The sequence below is a fragment of the Helobdella robusta genome (assembly GCF_000326865.2).
Source record: "Helobdella robusta unplaced genomic scaffold HELROscaffold_10, whole genome shotgun sequence".
Taxonomy (NCBI): domain Eukaryota; kingdom Metazoa; phylum Annelida; class Clitellata; order Rhynchobdellida; family Glossiphoniidae; genus Helobdella; species Helobdella robusta.
In genome coordinates, this window is record NW_008703571.1 from 304,773 (window position 1) to 324,081 (window position 19,309).

The 19,309-nt window shown below is 32.8% G+C and overlaps 2 protein-coding genes across 2 annotated transcripts; one reads left to right on the forward strand and one right to left on the reverse strand.

The window, feature by feature from the left end:
* Positions 1-484: 484 nt before the first annotated feature.
* On the reverse strand, positions 485-10,082 carry HELRODRAFT_108787 (hypothetical protein; the record flags this gene model as incomplete). Its single annotated transcript, XM_009011732.1, has 11 exons — positions 9,874-10,082; positions 7,087-7,179; positions 6,384-6,688; positions 5,857-6,090; positions 3,845-3,932; positions 3,573-3,668; positions 3,023-3,165; positions 2,692-2,841; positions 1,640-1,772; positions 1,126-1,367; positions 485-751 (listed from the first exon to the last, which is right to left on the reverse strand). The coding sequence occupies exons 2-11, from the start codon at positions 7,118-7,120 to the stop codon at positions 485-487; spliced, it is 1,692 nt and encodes a 563-aa protein (XP_009009980.1). The 5' UTR covers positions 7,121-7,179; positions 9,874-10,082.
* Positions 10,083-12,241: 2,159 nt separating this feature from the next.
* Positions 12,242-17,485, forward strand: HELRODRAFT_166495 (hypothetical protein; the record flags this gene model as incomplete). The annotated part of the gene is made up of 11 exons (XM_009011733.1): positions 12,242-12,260; positions 12,804-12,931; positions 13,016-13,195; positions 13,397-13,538; positions 13,671-13,850; positions 14,065-14,232; positions 14,503-14,636; positions 15,099-15,236; positions 16,151-16,206; positions 16,950-17,002; positions 17,409-17,485. The coding sequence occupies 11 exons, from the start codon at positions 12,242-12,244 to the stop codon at positions 17,483-17,485; spliced, it is 1,275 nt and encodes a 424-aa protein (XP_009009981.1).
* Positions 17,486-19,309: the final 1,824 nt, after the last annotated feature.

The following is a 19,309-nucleotide window of genomic DNA, read 5'->3' on the forward strand; positions in this document are numbered from 1 at the left end:
TCTTGATGCATGTTTCAAACAAACAACAAAAAACAAGTTTGTATATTGTAATATTCGTAGGTAAACATAAAATTAGAAAATAAAATTCATTTGTTTTTTCATTCATCTATTCATTCATTCACTCATCCATTCATTTATTCATTCATTCATTCACTCATTCATTCATCCATCAATTCATTCATATATTTTTATATATGTATATATATTTATTTTATAACTTTACCTAAACGCGCGTAGAATAATGAAATAAATGTAGTAATCTTGGCAGAGTCAAAAATTAAAAAATTTCCTAACAAATGGCCCAAAATGTAATGTTTCAATAAACCGATACATAAAACTTATCCTAAGCGAATAAAGCTAGTTTTTAAACCAGAAAAATAATCAAACGATCGCCTTACTACAACTCCCACGATAACATTCCAACTACTCCAACTTTGGATACACTCCCATTCCCATTCCGACAAAGTTCCGACCTCACTTCCGACTAACTGACGACATTATCCGCATCTTTCTTAAGGGGTTCGTACTTGGTGAGCATGGGTTGCGTCATCGCGCCATTGTCGATGGGAGTAGCGATCTTGTAGATCCCATTTCCGTTCTGTTTCTCCTCCAAATCCACTTCAACCGGATCGAGTTGGTCCCGTGCCCATGGTTGGATTTCCGCCGACGCCAGGACGCAGTAGAGGACTGCACCCACCACGTACACCACCGCTGCTATCGAGAAGACGATCTGCCAGGATTCTCTGGATTGCTGAGTAAAGGGATGGTTTGTTTGTTTGTTTGTTTGTGTGTTTGTTCGTTTGTTTGTTTGTTTGGAAAGTTGTTTATTTGTTTGTCTATGTGTTTGTTTGTTTGTTTGTGTGTTTGTTCGTTTGTTTGTTTGGAAAGTTGTTTATTTGTTTGTCTATGTGTTTGTTTGTGTGCTTGTTCGTTTGGAAAGTTGTTTATTTGTTTGTCTATGTGTTTGTTTGTTTTTTGTGTAAATACGTGTGTTAAACCAAACTTTGTTGAAATAAAGAAGTTTTTCTTCGTTTAATTTGATAAATCAAACATAAGAATATCAAAAAATTAAGCAAAAAAAAATTAATTTAAATGAAATTGAAAACGACATCTGTAAAAACGCACATCCTTCGTGACATAAGCGGCAACATTGGGAGCCAAAAATCCGGAACATGCTGAAATCCCATTGGCGAGTCCCATAAGGGTACCTGCGTATTGAGGGGCTATATCCATGTGGTTGACCAGGTAACCGGAGAAGACGAAACCACTGACGGACACAGCGAGGACCAGGAGTACCACAGCCACCGCTGTCTGCGTGCAGTCGATGAAGCTGAGGCAGATGAGGAGGATGGCTGGCCCGACCAGGCCTGGGTTGTTTTTGAAAATGGGTTTTGGGTTTGTTGCTGTTGGTGTTGTTGTTGGTGTTGTTGTTGGGTTTGTTGTTGGTGGTGGTGTTATTATTATCGTTTTTTGTTGTTGTTGTTAATTTTATTGTTGTTGTTGTTGTTGTTGTTGTTGTTAACCACATGCAATGTATGTTAAGCGTGACACTTCTGAAAAAATTAACAAAAAGAAGAAAATCTAAAAAAATTATTATAATAATTATAATAATAAGCCACACCCCCAAAAACAAACGAACCAATAGTATTGAATATTTTTCTCGTGGCCACCGTGCTGAGCACCCCCGACGACTGCAACTTATCAGCAATCACTGGCACTATGTTCATAACCGCCCACAAGCCCAGGAATGGTAGAGCCGAGAAAAATCCATTCTGTGAGATTCGAGGGGTGTTCAAGTTAATTTTTAATTTTTTATTGTTCATCATAAACGCTGTACATCAGACTAACCGGCGGATAAAATTAAAATAAATACGCGAGTGTGTGTATCTATGTGAGTGCGTTTGTGTGTTCGTGTGTGTTTAATTACAATTGAATTATACAATAGGAAAAGCGAACACAGACACACGCACACGCACACACATGCACACATATATGAAAAAAATTTCTCGTTCATTTAAAAAAAAATTTAATTTCACTCGGCAACTGAATTTGCATTTGAGTTAGTCGCATCAACAATTCAAATTAAGTTCATTCCTCGGCTTTATAGATGCTTTTTTATCATTTATAAATTTCGACCTTTGGGTTTATAAACAAAAACAAACAACAACAATATCCTCAAATACGCAATTTGACGTCATAAACAACGATAAATCAACATGAACAATAGCGTCGCGAACAACAATAACAACGCTAAAACAATAACAGTGAATTAGAGAAACAAAATCAACAACAACAACAACAACAATAATAATAATAATAATATCTATATCTTTATTTCTTCCGTATTAATTTTATTTAAGACATCTCATAAATCACCAGAATTATGATTTTAGCAACGCAAATAGCCTGCCTTGTTTTATTGTTTTCTTTTTTGACAGTCTCACAACTAATGCAAGTGCTAATTTTTCTAGCATACAAAAAATATGCAGAAAAACATACAAAAACATAGAAGAAAATGCATAAAAAATATACAACAACATACAAAAATATACCAAAAAATACAAGAAAAAGTGCAAAAATACAAAAATATACATCAAAATACCGCAAAGTAAAAAAACTACAACAAAATACAAAAAATATACATCAAAATACCAAAAAAATACAAAAAATATATACATATTGCATACTCACAGAGCTAATATCGAAGAAAAGGACTTCCTTGTAGAACGTAGGTATGTTGGTAAGGTAGGTGTATAGGCCCCAATCTGTGCTGAAGTTTGCGATGATGAGGGCCCAGACGGGGCCGGACGTGAAGAATTTTGCCCAAGGGACTTTGCACAACTGTTTGAATGTTTGTTTGTATGTTTGTTTGTGTGTTTGTGTGTGTGTTGATGTTTGTGTGTTTGTATGTGTTTGTTTGTTTGTATGTTTGTGTGTGTTTGTTTGAATGTTTGTGTGTTTCTTTTGTGTGTGTTTGTTTGAATGTCTGTGTGTTTGTGTTGTGTTTGTATGTTCAACTCACATCAGTTTTAGCGGTACTGCCGCCCCCAATCTTGATGGAGTCAATGATGTACTTCTTCTCCTCTCTCGACATTTTTGGGTGTTGGGCTGGCGTGTTGCTGGTTACCAGACTCCATACAATTATGCAGACTGTAGACGACATACCTGTTCGTTTGTTTGTATGTTTGTATGTTTGTATGTTTGTTTGTATGTTTGTTTGTATGTTTGTTTGTATGTTTGCTTGTATGTTTGTTTGTTTGTATTTATGTTTGTTTGTTTGTTTGTATGTATGTTTGTTTGTATGTTTGTTTGTGTGCTTGTTTGTTTGTATGTTTGTTTGTATGTTTGTTTGTTTGTTTGTTTGTATTTATATTTGTTTGTTTGTTTGTCATTTTATGTTTGCGGAAAAACAAAAAATGTCAAAACGAACATTTTTAATCTGTAGTTTGATTGTTAAATGTTTAAGAGTGGCGGCAAACATGTTTCAAAACAAGCGCGAAACAACTTTCATGTTTATACCTTTTTGTCTTTTAAAAGTGAAAAACGAAAATTGCCAACAAAACGAAACTAACCAATAATATAAAATATGGAATCCCAGCCCTGGGAAAACCCATGTTGGCAGAGCAAACCTGAAACAGGTAGGGCTATTACATTGCCCATCATGGCACCTGATTGATTGGTTGGTTGGTTGGTTGATTGATTGGTTGATTGACTAATTGGTTGGTGACCACCATCATCATATATTTATTCTCATTAAACAAACAAACAGACCCATCATCACCAACACTCCAGTTATCATCATTACCACCACCACCACCATCATCATCATCATCAACATACTGACCGGCGTAGGTCAGTCCGCATAGGGTTGACCTTTCCAATGGGGGTGACCACTGGCCCCACATAGCGTGCATGGCTGGATACAGAGTGCCCTGTTTATTATTATTATTATTATTAATGCTGTTTTTGTTGTTGCGTTGCTGGTGGTAGTGGTGTTGTTGTTGTTGTTGTTGTTATTGTTGTTGTTGTTGTTCAACTTTGCTACAATATCAAAGAAGAACTCTGATGCGATCGAAGTTTGCAATCATCTTATTGTTGCTTTTTCTCATTACAAAAACTTTATCATTGTGACTTCAAATATTCATGAAGTTAAACATCGCCGTCGTCGTCATCATACTCATCATCATCGTCGTCGTCATCATCATCAGCAGCATCTTTAGCATCCTCATCAGCAACAACATCATCATCACAAACACCATTCACTGACGTCATCATCAGAGCCATCTACACGTCATTATCACTCTGTCAAGTTCAATCCGGACGACCAGGCTAAATATAGGAATGACATAAAGAGAACAGGTGATGATGATGGTGACGACGACTATGATGATAAACAAGTGTATATACAAAAATATACAAAAACATACAAAGACATAAAAACAAATACGAACAAATACAAAAACATACAAACGTATACAAAAAATACATACAGAGGTATGCATAAATAGAAGAAAGAGAGAAAGAGAGAAAGGGAGAGAATGAGAGAGAGGGAGAAAGAGATGATTGGCGGGTTGTTGAGAGCAGATGTCTCTAGCTAAACAAATGATGCTATCATTGCAGTTGTTGTTATTATTATTTAGAGTAGTAGTAGTAGTTGTTGTTGTAATAGTAGTAGTAGAAGTAGTAGTAGTAGTAGTAGTAGTAGTAGTAGTAGTAGAAGTAATAGTAGAAGTAGTAGTAGTAGAAGTAATAGTAGAAGTAGTAGTAGTAGTAGTAGTAGTAGTAGTAGTAGTAGTAGTAGAGTGCTTTCCATTATTATTATTATTACTGTTATTACTGTTATTACTATTATCATTGTTAGATAAATTTTCGAACAAAAGATTAAAGTTGACGTTAACAAATGCCTTTTAGACGTTGTCACATTCACAAGCACACACACACACACCCACACACACACACACACACATAGATACACAAACATACACACATAGACACAAACATACACACATACACACATAGACACAAAGAAACACACACGCACACACTAGCACACAAACGTAATCAAGTTCATTTGTAAAGATTTTTAGATCTTTTTGTCTGTTTCCCATATTGAAGACGAGATGAAACTCTGGTAACAACACATGTATGTATGTATGTGTGTATGTATGTATGTGTGTATGTATGTATGTATGATGTGCATTGTGAGTTTGTATATGTACGTGTGTGTGTGTGTGTGTGTGTGAGTGATTGAGTGAGTGTGTGAGTGAGTGTGAGTGAGTGAGTGAGTGTGTGAGTGTGTGAGTAAATCAGTGAGATATACTTAATTTGTATTTGTATCTAAAGAAGCCACGTAAACATTGCAGAACTGATAAAACGCCAACCTACCTACAAAATTTGTTTACCTTCGGATATTAACGACATGGTATCATAGTTTTTTCCATAAACATTTCTTCTTCGTCATTTTTTTTATATTTTTATTTTCATTATTTAACTTTGTTAATATTGAAATTATTTGTTATGTTATAATTGCGACAAATTTTATGTTTAGCTTGAATGCTATTTTTTGTACCGCCATTCTGAAATAATTTTTTTGTTTTACCATTAGAAACCAAAAAGTTTTAGTTTGCTTCGCGTATACATTCACACACACACGTACGAACTCACACACACGCAAACATGCACGCACACACGCACAGACAAGCCGACATAGGTCACCACTACAAACAAAATTATAAAAGAGAATATAAAAAAACAACGTTAAAACAAATTCATCGTGAAACTTTTTTCAAGAAAATATAAATCAAAATGAAAAATTTCAAAATGAAACTGAAATCAAACAAAAAAAGCCCAACCTACCGAGCCAATTCCGCAGAGCACCCTAACGAAAATCAGCAGCCCGATGTGGATGTGCGCGGCCACTGGGGTCAGGAGCGTGGCAAAAGTGGAAAGGCCCAGCGATCCCACCAACACCCATTTGCCGCCAAACTGTTCCGCCATTAGCCCGCCAGGAATTTGAGACACAAGGTACCCGTAGAAAAATGAACTGAGTATGTGGCCTTGGACGCTTTTTTCCCATACAAACGGGCCATCCTTAGGTGTGTGTGTGTGTGAATGTGTGTGTGTGAATGTGTGTGTGTTTGTGTGCGTGTTTGTGTGTGTGTTTTTTTTAAATTATGTTCCGATGAATTATTTTATAAAAACTTTAAATATTTATTCTCCATTTTGAATATTTGTGATTTTTTTAGTGGAATGTTGAAATAAAAATGTTATAATGATACACTAGACGTGAGAATTTCAATCATTGTAATTATGATGAAGAGTTTAAAACATCAAAATCAACAAAAACAAAACAAAAACACAACAGAACCCATCAAAACACCAACCAAAACGGCTTTCGTCTCATTGGTCTCGAACACGCCACACTTCTCCGCTTGCGTCAGCGTTGGCGGCGGTGACGTCAGATTTACAGACGACGATGACGTCATATTAAAAGATGACGACAGCGACAAATGATCATTAGACTCGGCAGCCAGTTGAGTCAATTGCTTGACTGCAGTCTGGTTGACCATGCATACAATCGCCACAGACATCCCGATCCTCTGGGCATACAGGTGGAAAAACATAAAGTACCCAACCAACGCGAGAATTAGCCGGTATGAGCAGAACAGTGGGTACTTTTGGATTGCCTCTAGGTTCAATAATTATAATTATCACAATTAATACAATTGAAATAAATATAATTTTTATTATGTTATAGTAGCTTGTTTTTATTATCTCTACCCTTATTGCAATCGTTAATTCTAGTTTGGATAGCTGTAAGAGAATAATTAGAAGTAGTAGTAATAGTAGTAATAGTAATAGTGGTAGTAGCGGTAGTAGCAGCAGCAGTAGTAGAAGAAGTGGCAGTAGAAGTACTGATGCTAGTATTATAAATAAGATGATAATGTTGATACGATGAGTGATGATATGTGATGACGATTATGATAAATCTGGTTTGGATGATAATGGAAAAATACAACGACATAAAATTAAATGATAATTAATCTTTTCCAAAAAAAATTAGCAAAAAAATTGAAAAACAATTACCCGGTCCTTCTTCTTTTTCCTGTTCCTTTTTCATTTTTTGTTGTTTTTTTTACAAGTTGATTAAATAGAGTTATCAGTTTCGTTTGCTAAAAAATCCTTCATAAATAAAAAAATTTGGTAATTAACATAATAATAATAACAATAATCATAACCAACAACATCACAACAACATCAACCCACATCAACATCACAATCAACAAACATCAACAACACCACCAACAACAACATCAACAACATCTTCAGCATCTGAAACTTGACGAAGAGCATGGCCAAACTAGTTAGACCGTTAAACCCAAAAAAAAACTAGAGAATAGTAACAATAAACCAAATCCCATAACAAAAATAACAATAACAACAATAATAATAACAACAAAATAAGTGCACACCCTAAATTCTCATCATGAATCTCTTAAACTTTGAACTTTTTGACATATATATATATATATATATATATATATGTGTGTGTATGTGTGCGTGTGTGTGTGTGTGGTGTGTGTTTGTGCGTGCGTGCTTGCATGTAAACATTTAATCGTTCAAGCGTTCAAATACATAGGTGTTTGTCGAGTACGTACTTATATCTATCTATCTATCTATCTTTCTATCTACCTACCTACCTACCTACCTACCTACCTACCTACCTATCTATCTATCTATCTATCTGTCTATCTAATTATATATATATATATATATATATATATATATATATATATATATATATATATATATATATATATATATCTAACAATCCTATTCATGTGTCAGACAAACGAAATATTTGTCATCAAAATTAGGTCGAATCAATGTAGTGGGTGACAGGATTGTATGAGTGTTTTGTGTTTTAACTCACATAAGGGCCGGATTTAAGGTAAGACAGGCGGCCCATTGAGCGCCCGGAAAAAAGGGGTATCAATGAGATAAACATTGTAAGAGCCTACATTTTCCCCATTTTAATAAATTGGGTAAGATTATTTTTAAAAAAGTATCCAACAGAACTGTTTTAAAATGATAAACAGAATGATAAAAGGAATAAACATAAACTCGAATGATTGACATAGTGGCTTGCATGTTAAGGTAGATCTTATGCATACCATTGTACGTGAATACATTTAAATTTACCAGATCATTCTAGTTATTTTTGTTGTAGTCGTTGTCTCGTTATGCCTCGTTTGTATTTAAATAAAAAAAACTAATTATATCATGGACGCATACGTACAGACGCATACAAACAAATACACACTACATACATACACACAAAAACATAAACAACTAATTATCTCACACGGACACACACGTACAAACGCATACAAACAAATGCATGCATACATACATACATACTCACATTTATAAACACACAAATGTTCATATAAACATACGTTCATTCAGGCATACATTAAAACATACACGCACATACACAAAAATATGCACACATGCACACAAATACATGCACACAAACAAACACAAACACACACACACACACACACATTTAAATAAACCTGTAGTAGAGATACAAAAACAAATATTTAGCGTATAATAATAATAATAATAATAATAAAAATAACAATAACAATAATAATAACTACAATAACAATTATAACAGAGGTGAATAAGAATAATAGAAATAAAAAATACATCGAAACTAATTAGCATTAAGATATTATTTGTAAATAAGCAGATAGGCCTATTTTGTGTAAAGCGTTTGCTAGAACTATCTATCTATTTATTTGATGATTCTTTTTAATTATTTTATTTACTAAATAATTACCACAATAATTCATTTGTTCATTCATTCATTCGTTTGTTTTTTCATTCGTTGAATCGTTCTCAGTATGATTGTTTTGTTCTACGTTTATGTATGTTTGTATATATGTATGTATTTCTTTTTCGTTGTATATCGTGTATGTTTGTTTGTATGTTGGTTCGTTTGTATGTTGGTTCGTTTGTATGTCATGTTTGTTTTGTTCTACGTTTATGTATGTTTGTATATATGTATGTATTCCTTTGTCGTTGCATGTATATATGTTTGTATTTTGTCATATGTATGTTTGTGTGTTGGTTCGTTTGAATGTTTGTATGTTTTGTTTTGTGTTGTTGTTGTGCATTCGCGTCGACATGTTTTTCCATTTAAGAATCTTTTTAAAAAACCAAGCCAAACTTGAAATGTCACTTTGAAAAAATTGTTTCTCAAAAACAATAACAATAATAATAATAATAATAATGATAATAATAATGTTAATAATAATATTAATAATAAATATAATTACTACTAATAAGGATAATAATTATTTTAATTAACTTTTCTATAACTAAGAAAAAAATCATAAAATATAAAAAAGGTTAGGTTTAAGCGTTAACATATGTATGTACTTATCGGTTAATTGATTGATTAATTAATTGGTTGATTGATTGATTAATTGATCGATTGAATATTAAATAATATAGTTATATTAATAATACAACATAATTACAGATTATATTATGTAAGTTGAAATATCAATCAAATTTATCATAAAGTTAATATTTAACAATACTATTCTTATCCATGTTCAACGTATAATGAGTGAGTGACACGTGTAAATATTTGTTGAGTGAATGAAAGAACGAACGAACGAACGAACGAATGAACGAATGAATGGATGAATGTAAGTATGTATGAATGAATGAACCAACGAACGAAAAACGAATGAATGAATGAATGTATGTATGAATGAACGAACGAACGAACAAACGAACAAACAAACGAATAAATGAACGATTAACCGAATGATTAAGTGAATGAATGAACGTACTAACCAACTCACTAACAGATTCTATATAACAAATAACACCAACACCAATATATATATTATATGTATGTGTGTGTTATTCTCATATAATCACGTACGATACTAAACACAACAACGAAGTAGAGTAGTACAGTTTATAAATTTAACTTTATTCAATGAACAAATTGACTGAGTCACATAAGTTTTTAAATGAATTTTTTTTTGTATGCATGAAAATGTAAACACGAATGCTGCAGCCCGAGCTCTTTGCCGGCATGGTTTATATAGGCTGAAAATTATACACAAAAATGAATAAATGAACATGTATATATACATACATACATACATACATACATACATACATACATACATACATACATACATACATATATATATATATATAATAATGAGTTATGTATGTATGTATATATGCATGTATGTATACCGCTTATGAACATACATAAACATGAACAAAAACATGTTAAACATAAACATAAAATACTTGTTATATGTATTGTATTAAGCAATTTTTATACACGTGTAGAATGGAATATAAAAATACACGGGCATTCGTACATACATTGGATTATACAATAATACATACATACAATTCGCACACATACAAACACATACAAACATATACATACATGGACGTTTTATAAATATACATACATATATACAAACAAACAATCATGCATACATGCATACATACATGCATACATGCGTACACACAATTGTGTACATTGATGCATACATGATGTTCCTTTTCAAGTCAATATACCGTGCATATTACACATACGCACTCACACACACATACACACTCACACACGTACACACACATAAATAAATAAATAAATATATATATATACCAACACAACACACACACATATATATATAGAATTTATATATAGAATTTATATATCATCCATAATTGTAGGCCCCATATAAACATCAACAAGGGCTCATATTGCTACATGTTATACAGAAAAAACTGGATGAATGAGTGTGTATGTGTGTGCGTGTGTGGGTGTGTGTGTGTGTGGGTGTGTGTAAGTGGGTGTGTGTAAGTGGGTGTGGGTTTGACATTTATTTCGTATTTCGTTTGACATGTTTATATGGCATAGTTAAGTTTAATTCCTCTAGTATGATGCAGTTATTATTTAAGTTTTATTCCTCTAGTTATAACATATCATCATGATGTTATCATCAACGTGTTGTTGTAATGTGGGAATGGTGATTATTTCTGCAGCCTTTTGAATAAATAAATTCAACTGTGGCGTAAACATTTGTGTTAAAATAAAATAAAATATTTAAAATATTTAACGGCCATGTTAACATTAGTTTGATTTAAATTAAAAAGGCGAATTAAATTGTTGTTGTTGTTGTTGTTGATGATGATGATTTAAAGTTTGTTTAAAATTTTTCAAAATGATGCAATCAGCTGAAATTTATATTATATTTATTCATATTTATATTATATTATTATTTATTATTAATGTTATTCATTTTCCGGAAATGATGCAACAAAATAAAATTAATAAATTATGCTAATGAGTTAGCTGGACTAGGAAATTTTCTCTAAAATTTCATCATCGTGTTGTTATGGTGGGCGTTACTTAGACGACGCATCAAAGCAATAGTATCAATACACACACACATAAACACACATACATACATCAACATACAAGCTTATGCAAGTATATACATGCTCTACGCCATATATGCATCCATATACAAAACATATGTGTGTATAGGTGTATATATTTGTGTGTGTGTTTGTGCATATGCATTATTTTTGATCAATCAACAGGCAATGAATGAATTGTTATGCTATATAACTCATTCAACAGCTATAAATTGAAGATTTCTATGGTTTATTAAATGGTTAAATAGATATTTTATACTAAACACGACTAAACACGCACATATACAAAGACACATATACAAAGACACATATACAAAGACATACACACTCACACACATTTTTTGATTTTTTTCGTTCTTTTCCTCACATTTTTCTCCTATTTCATTGCCAGATACAAATTCAATGCCCAATACACCTATACAACTTAATACAATAGAATACAATAACAGTGCATTGCATTACAATACAATACAAATACAATTCAATACAATACAAATATATACAAAAATGCAAAATATTACTCTAGAATGTTTGACTTTTCCAAAAAATCCAATGTTTCACATTAATACTTAATTGTATTTATAATTTATATAAATCTTATTTAATTGTGTATATTCTATTTTATGAATAATTTGTTTAGAGTTTAATATTTAAAATGTTGTTAACACTTAAATCCTCTTTTAAATTCAATCAGCTGGTCTTGTTTACGTAACCACCTGGTATTTCCAAATTTAGTTAAAATCCCAAAATGACGTCAATCGGGAAAGGTAAATTATTTAGATTAAATTACATTTTGCCATATTTTTATTACTAATTAAACACTAATTATAACGTTTTATATTATTTGATGTGCGAAAATTTCAAAACAATTAACATTTTGGTGTTAAAAAACTTCGCTGTTCTTTGCCTTTGATTGGGTTGTGCTTGTGGCGGGTTTGGTCACTTTTAGTTTTTAGAGATTTTAGACACGTCACCAATTTTAATTCTACATTTAGTTTAGTTATTAGCTGAATTGGAGTAACTTACTAACTCAAACTGTGCATGTAACGATTGTTAGTGATGTGATTAGTTAGATATTAGTACAAAGTACATCAGAATATAATATTATAATGCTTCTCTGCCTTTTGGCTATGATCAACAAAATGTAGTACACAATTTTTACAGTTTGTTACACATTCATTAATTATTGATTAATTTATATTTTACACTTTTAGTTGAACTAAAAGCTAGACTATTTTCCTTCTAATATATTTGTTAGTTTTCATTAATTTTTATTTTGCAAAATCAGATTTTAAAATAATTTTCCACAGTCGTGCCTATAGTTGGAGTGATCCAAAATTATGCCTGGGGTAAAAAAGGTACTGAAAGTGAAGTTGCCAAATTATACAAGGGGTCAATCCCTTCCTTCAACATTCAGCCTGGCTCGCCATATGCTGAAGTTAGTAAAATAAATGTATTTTCTCACAAATAAATATTTTGTTAAAACAAAAAAATAATGAAAAATACAATTTCATTTATTTAGCTCTGGTTTGGAACTCACCCTAAAGGCCCGTCAAAATTATTAGAAAATTCTGAATTGTTGACATCGTGGTTGTCAAAAAATCTCCAGCAGGCTAGTTGTAATCATTCCAATGAGCTGCCATTCCTACTCAAAGTTCTATCAGTTGACACTGCTCTATCGATACAGATACACCCAAATAAGGTGTTGTGTGTGTTTGCAACTTAATTAACATTCATACAATTATGTGAGAGACAGGAATCACCTGGCATTTGAACCCACATCCACTGCAACAGATGTGCTAGGCAGGCACCTCAAACATTTCACCTTTTTCTTGCTCATTCTAGGCATTCGCTATTCCAAAACGAAATTTCAAATTCATAACAACCAAAAAACAAACAAAAGTTAGAAGCAGGGGAGTTGCACAAATGGAACCCAAGAGAGTATCCGGACAGCAATCACAAGCCCGAAATGGCAATAGCCCTGACGTCGTTTGAGGCCCTTTGTGGTTTTAGGCCTCTTCAAGAAATTGAGCACTATTTTTGTGGTATGTTAATTTTATTTCTTTTCATTTATGTTTCAATATATCATTCCATTGGTTTATTCTGTCTGTTTTTCCCATCCTTCATTCATTCATTCGTTCGTTCGTTCATTCATTCCTCCTCCCATTCATTGACAGATTTAGATGAACTGAAGATACTAACAAAATTAGTGACCGATTCGGCGCATCACGTGACTACAGCGGGAAAAATCTTCCAAACCGAACTGGACTTCAAAAATTCGTTTGTATCCCTGATGAATTGCGATGCTGGGATCGTTAAAGAGCAAGCTGCTAGTCTCAATGGAAGGATATCAAAAAGTTTCATATACTCTTACTTTCTTTATGGTTTTCATTGCTATTATTCACTCATTCATCCATTCATTAATTCACTTTTCCACTCAAACATTCATTCACTTGTTCATTTACTTAAGAATTATACTGATTCTTTTTCTCCTTTATCGATCCATCCATTTCATCACGCACTCACTCATTCAGTCACCCACTAATTTACTCATATCTTCCCTAAAATTAGACAACGAAATGAAGTCAGACCCGAACCACGCCCTATTTTTGAGACTTCACTGCCAGTACCCCGGCGATGTTGGCTGCTTCTGTGTCTACTTCCTCAACTACGTCACGTTGAAACCAGGAGAGGCCCTTTTTCTCCAGTCAAATTTGCCGCACGCATATATACATGGAGGTAGTTGTTGATAATAATGATGTTGATGATGATGTTGATGATGATGTTGTTGATGTTGATGATGATAATGTTGTTTTTTCATTTTCTCATTCGATTATTCACTCTGATTTGTTTATTTAACTATTCATTCGTTTAGTCATTCATTCGAACATTCATTCAGTCTTTCGATATTCATTTATCTAATCATTCGCTTACTCACTCACTCATTATTTTTTTTTCATTTATACACTTTTTTGAAAAAATTTTCCACCCCCCCCCCAAAAAAAACAGACTGCATAGAGTGCATGGCCAACTCGGACAACGTGGTCAGGGCAGGTTTGACCCCAAAATTCAGAGACGTCGATACCCTCTGTCGATTAGTGAAATACGAAAATAGGCAAATCAGAGATGTGCTTTTCGATTCGGTTAGTCACCCAACGGATGAACGTATCATTGTTTATAAGCCGCCAGTTGACGAATTTGCCGTTGAAATGATCTCCGTGAGTATTTTGTTGTATTTTAGTTTCATAATTTTCGAAATAGTTTTGTTGTGGTGGTATTCTCATTCTTAGAGTTGAACATTCTTGCCACAAATACTGTAACAACATCCACACCCCACGACGAACGGACACGCCACATATCCACATGTGCATGCAAATTTTGTGTGCACGCACATAGCTATTGACTGTCCTTGAGTTTCGGACAGCTTTCGAACCAGGCCATCGCGCTATAGCAACCAACGTGAGACGTATCGCTTCTACCGTCTGAGCTAATTCGTCCATCATTACCGTTTATATTATTATTATTAAAATCAATAATAATAAAGAAGTATAAACATTAATAATCGATGAATGAATTAATGAAATACTTTCCGCCGAACCATACAGCTAGCTAAGGATTTCAAGAAATACACCATGCCAGCTACTAGTACATCAAGTATTTTGCTGGTAACAAAAGGTCAGGCAAAACTTTACTGCATCAACAAGAGTAATGAAGATAATGATGATAATAATGGCGGTAGAAACGTTCGTGGTGATGACAATGGTGATAAGAGGGTGGTGTTTCATGTGCATAAGGGCAGTTCATTTTTTGTCGGTTTCAATGAATCGATTTGTTTGATCCAGTGTGATGATTATAAAGATGACGATGGTGGTGGTTTGGTGATGTTTAGAGCTTTTTCGCAAGTTTAATAAAATAATTTCAACATTTTCTTTAGTGGATTTTGTTTTTATTGATAGAATTTTATGGATATGTGAGATGTGTATGTATTTATTAAACGTTTATGTATGGTAGTTTGTCTTTTAAAATTGGTGAATTTCGAACATAACATTTGAGGAATTTTATTAATAAAATTGTTGAAATATGTTTTTTGGTGTTGTTATTTAACTCATTTAAAATGTAAATACCGTAATAAAATTAATAATTCAATCAGACGAAGATTCGTCTTACGAATAAACGAATTATTTACAATTGAAACAAATTTACAAGTCAAACAAAGAATTTGAACGATTTCAACGTGAAATCAACACAGTCTTGAGAAAATAAACTAAACTAACATAGTCAATATAACAAGCGCAAATCTATTAAATGAAGTTCCGCCTGGTTAAATATTTTACAGATAAAATCACACACGAATGTCTCTGGCATGTGTGATTATTTATGTGTGGAATTTCAACAATTCAAACGTGAAATTTACAGATTCTCGAGAAAACAAATGAACGAACCAAATTCAGCATAACTTAAACAAACCTACTCTTTAAAATTATGATTACTATTGGTAAATTATTATAGCACCAACATCTTATACCAAAACTCATCATACAAACACTTACAACAAATGAGCATACACTTACAACAATTGTACACACAACTACAAAAATTGTACATACTTACAAACAAATACACATATTTTACATTAACTTTTGAACAACGGAACCAGTCAGCAGGCACCAACTCCCTCAAGTCCGACACTAAGCCGGACAGGAACGATCATCGGTGAGGTCACCCCCTGCCTCCCCCGGAGAGGAGGCCACAGGGACGACTGTCTGTCTCACGCTCAGGAGTAGGTGCTACCACTCGTCATCCTGGTTTAAGGTGTTATGTCAGTTTTGACTGACGTCCAGGCGATGCATACTATAGAAATGATCCCTAAAAGTATGATCTTGGTCCACCCCTATTTCACCGATTGTTATGTTCAGAAAAGTTGAGTTAGTTTGTGGTGGAATATAAAATAATATTAAATTGAAGTGTTTTAATTTAATTTTAAATTGGAAAATTATTTTACTTTATTTTGAACAAATAATTAAAATTTTAAAATTTTAAATATATAAAATTTAGAAGTGTTTTTAAAAATCAGTGCAGCGAACGTGTACATATTTTAGGACAACTGGGGAGGAAAATATAATTTCATCAGACGTACATAAGAGAACAGCGCGCTCGTATTCCAAGTAGGTACAACTGGTAAAATTTCAATGACATTGAAATGTGTTGAATTAAAAGTTTAATGAATGATGATGTACAATATCATAACAACGTTCAAAACTCAGGCTAAATCGTTATATTCTTCATTGAGTTATAAATTAATGTAAGCTCCGGCGTTTTAAATCCGCTATTCCTTGCGAGACGTACTAGCACCAATGTCGCCAATCAACTATTAGATATCTTTAGACAACTCAACCAAGCCATCCTCCTGAAATAAATATTGCACTTGCATCAATCAACTAAATGACGTTCATCAGGTGGAAAAAAATCGATATAAAAACTGGGTTGAACAAAGAAAATGGAAATGGAGGTTAGTGTAGAATTGAACTAAACACAAGCATTGGAGATGGGTTAGCTTTATAACAACAGATAATGAAGAATTGAACTATGCACACGAACCAGGAAATAGGAATTTAAATTGATTTGAGTGGTGAATCAAGTAAACATCGGTTCAACCTAGTTTACTCGATAAAAATTAAACATTCGAACCCGATCACCGCATGGTGATCACACACTACAGCGTAGTTAGCCCACAAATATTCACATTCCTTATATTAAGAAAAGTTTGAAGATTGTTTCGAGTGGCTAATTTAAAAAAATTGTTTTTTAATGTTAGCAATTTATTAAATAAATAAATTAAATTTTATACAGTAATTTTTATAAAAAAATTATGTTTATATTTATAAATAACTTTAAACGTTTTTTAATCTTTCAAGTGCTTAGAAATGCACCTAGCGAACAAAAGGGTAATAAAGCAAAAAACGATTCGGCGAAACCTGGCGAGTTAAACTAAATATACACGCATCTCTACTGAGCCATCTCGCCGGCCAATAATAAATAATATTTATTAAAAATTTTCTGGCCCTGGCCCACACAATTGTTTATTTAAACAGACGGATAAATTTAAAAAAAAATAAAAAATATTAAATTTTTCCTGCTGTGTATCAAGTATTGTTTTAATAGTTATTGCCATTATTCTTCAATCCCTGCGTTAATTTTATAGGTATCAGAATTTGAAACCTTTTATAGATACATCAAGCTTTTTTCAAAACGTTTTATGAACATTTATCTAAAGTCATATATTCAGGATCATTTTTAACTATTTTCGTTTAATTAGTTCTATTTTAAGAGTCAAAAATATATTATGAACAGTTTGTATTTGCCATTTTTTATCTTTTTTTTTTACGTAATAATCATTTGTTTTCAAATTTGATTTATTTTTCAAACCAAACTAATTTCGGCATAAAGTTCCTAGCCTCTTCTAGCCAGTGAAGTCAGGAAGGGAATGATCATCATCATTCCTCCACTTTTTTCTCTTATTAAAAATTAATTAAACTGAATTCTAAGTAAATTGTCGTTTTTTCTTTTTGGTATTTATAGTCAGATAATTATAATATAATAGAAAAATATAATTTACAATTTAAAAGAAAATTCATTCAACTGCAATTCGTCTTTTGAACATTAAAAAAGTCTTAATGTCTTAATTTTAATCATTTAAGTTAATTTTTTTATTCTATTAAAATTTAAATTACACAACATAGCATAAACTCAATAATTTACAACATGAGATGAATCGTGAATGATGAAATTTTTAATAAACAAATGTCAAGAGATGGAAATTTATTCAACAGATGACAGAAATTTAAAAAAATATGTTGGCAGATATGCTGATCCATATGATTTAAACTCCAACATCAATGATGACTTTGAAACGATGTCCTCTACCTCAACTAACAACCCTTTAAATAACGAAGGAGCTTATCACAAACCGACAGCAAAAGTGTCCCCACTGTCCATCATAAACATGTACAGTTCATCTACTGAAGCTACCAATGATGACACCAAGTTTACTACTGCCCATAAGCTTTTTGATAGCAAGAATCTGGAAGGTAAGGAATCCAATGAAGATTATTTCAATTTAGACCCAGATGTAGACAATTTTCCCATAGTCCCCAAGCCGAGGAGTAGTCACAATTACTATGGAGCTTCCAACAACAACAACAGCGCTATGCAATATGAAACACCATGGGATCTTTCTTGTATCCAGATTAATTTAGAAGAAAGACTGCAAGGTCTTATGAAGTCACCTTGTTAGTTCTTATTTGTGGAATAATATTATATTCACTGATGCGCGTTATTCAGCTATATTTTACTTATAATTATCCTAATTAATATACTGTATTTATTAATAATTGAACAAAATGAATAAATTTGAAATTTTTCCCAGCCAATCACGACGCATCCCACTGTGACACTCTCCAAATGGACTCACCAACGTCAACAATAGCGCCAGCCATGCCATCGCTGGCCCAACAAAATGACCCCCGACCCCAAGATGGCTATGACAAACCATGGAACCTACGACCTGAGCACAAGGACGACAGAGGCGCTGAGGGCTACGACAAACCCTGGGACATGAAACCTCACAATAAAGATGAAAGGCCTTCCAGTGAATATGATGTACCTTGGGATAAAAATGCTCGAAAGATTGAACGAAATTTTAGAAATCTACAAAGAGAGTCGGCTAAATTTGATCAGGCGGACATTCGAAGAGGCGCAAACCTCCATAAAAGATGTAACAGCAACGTTGATCGCGACAGAAGAGATCAAACCAAAT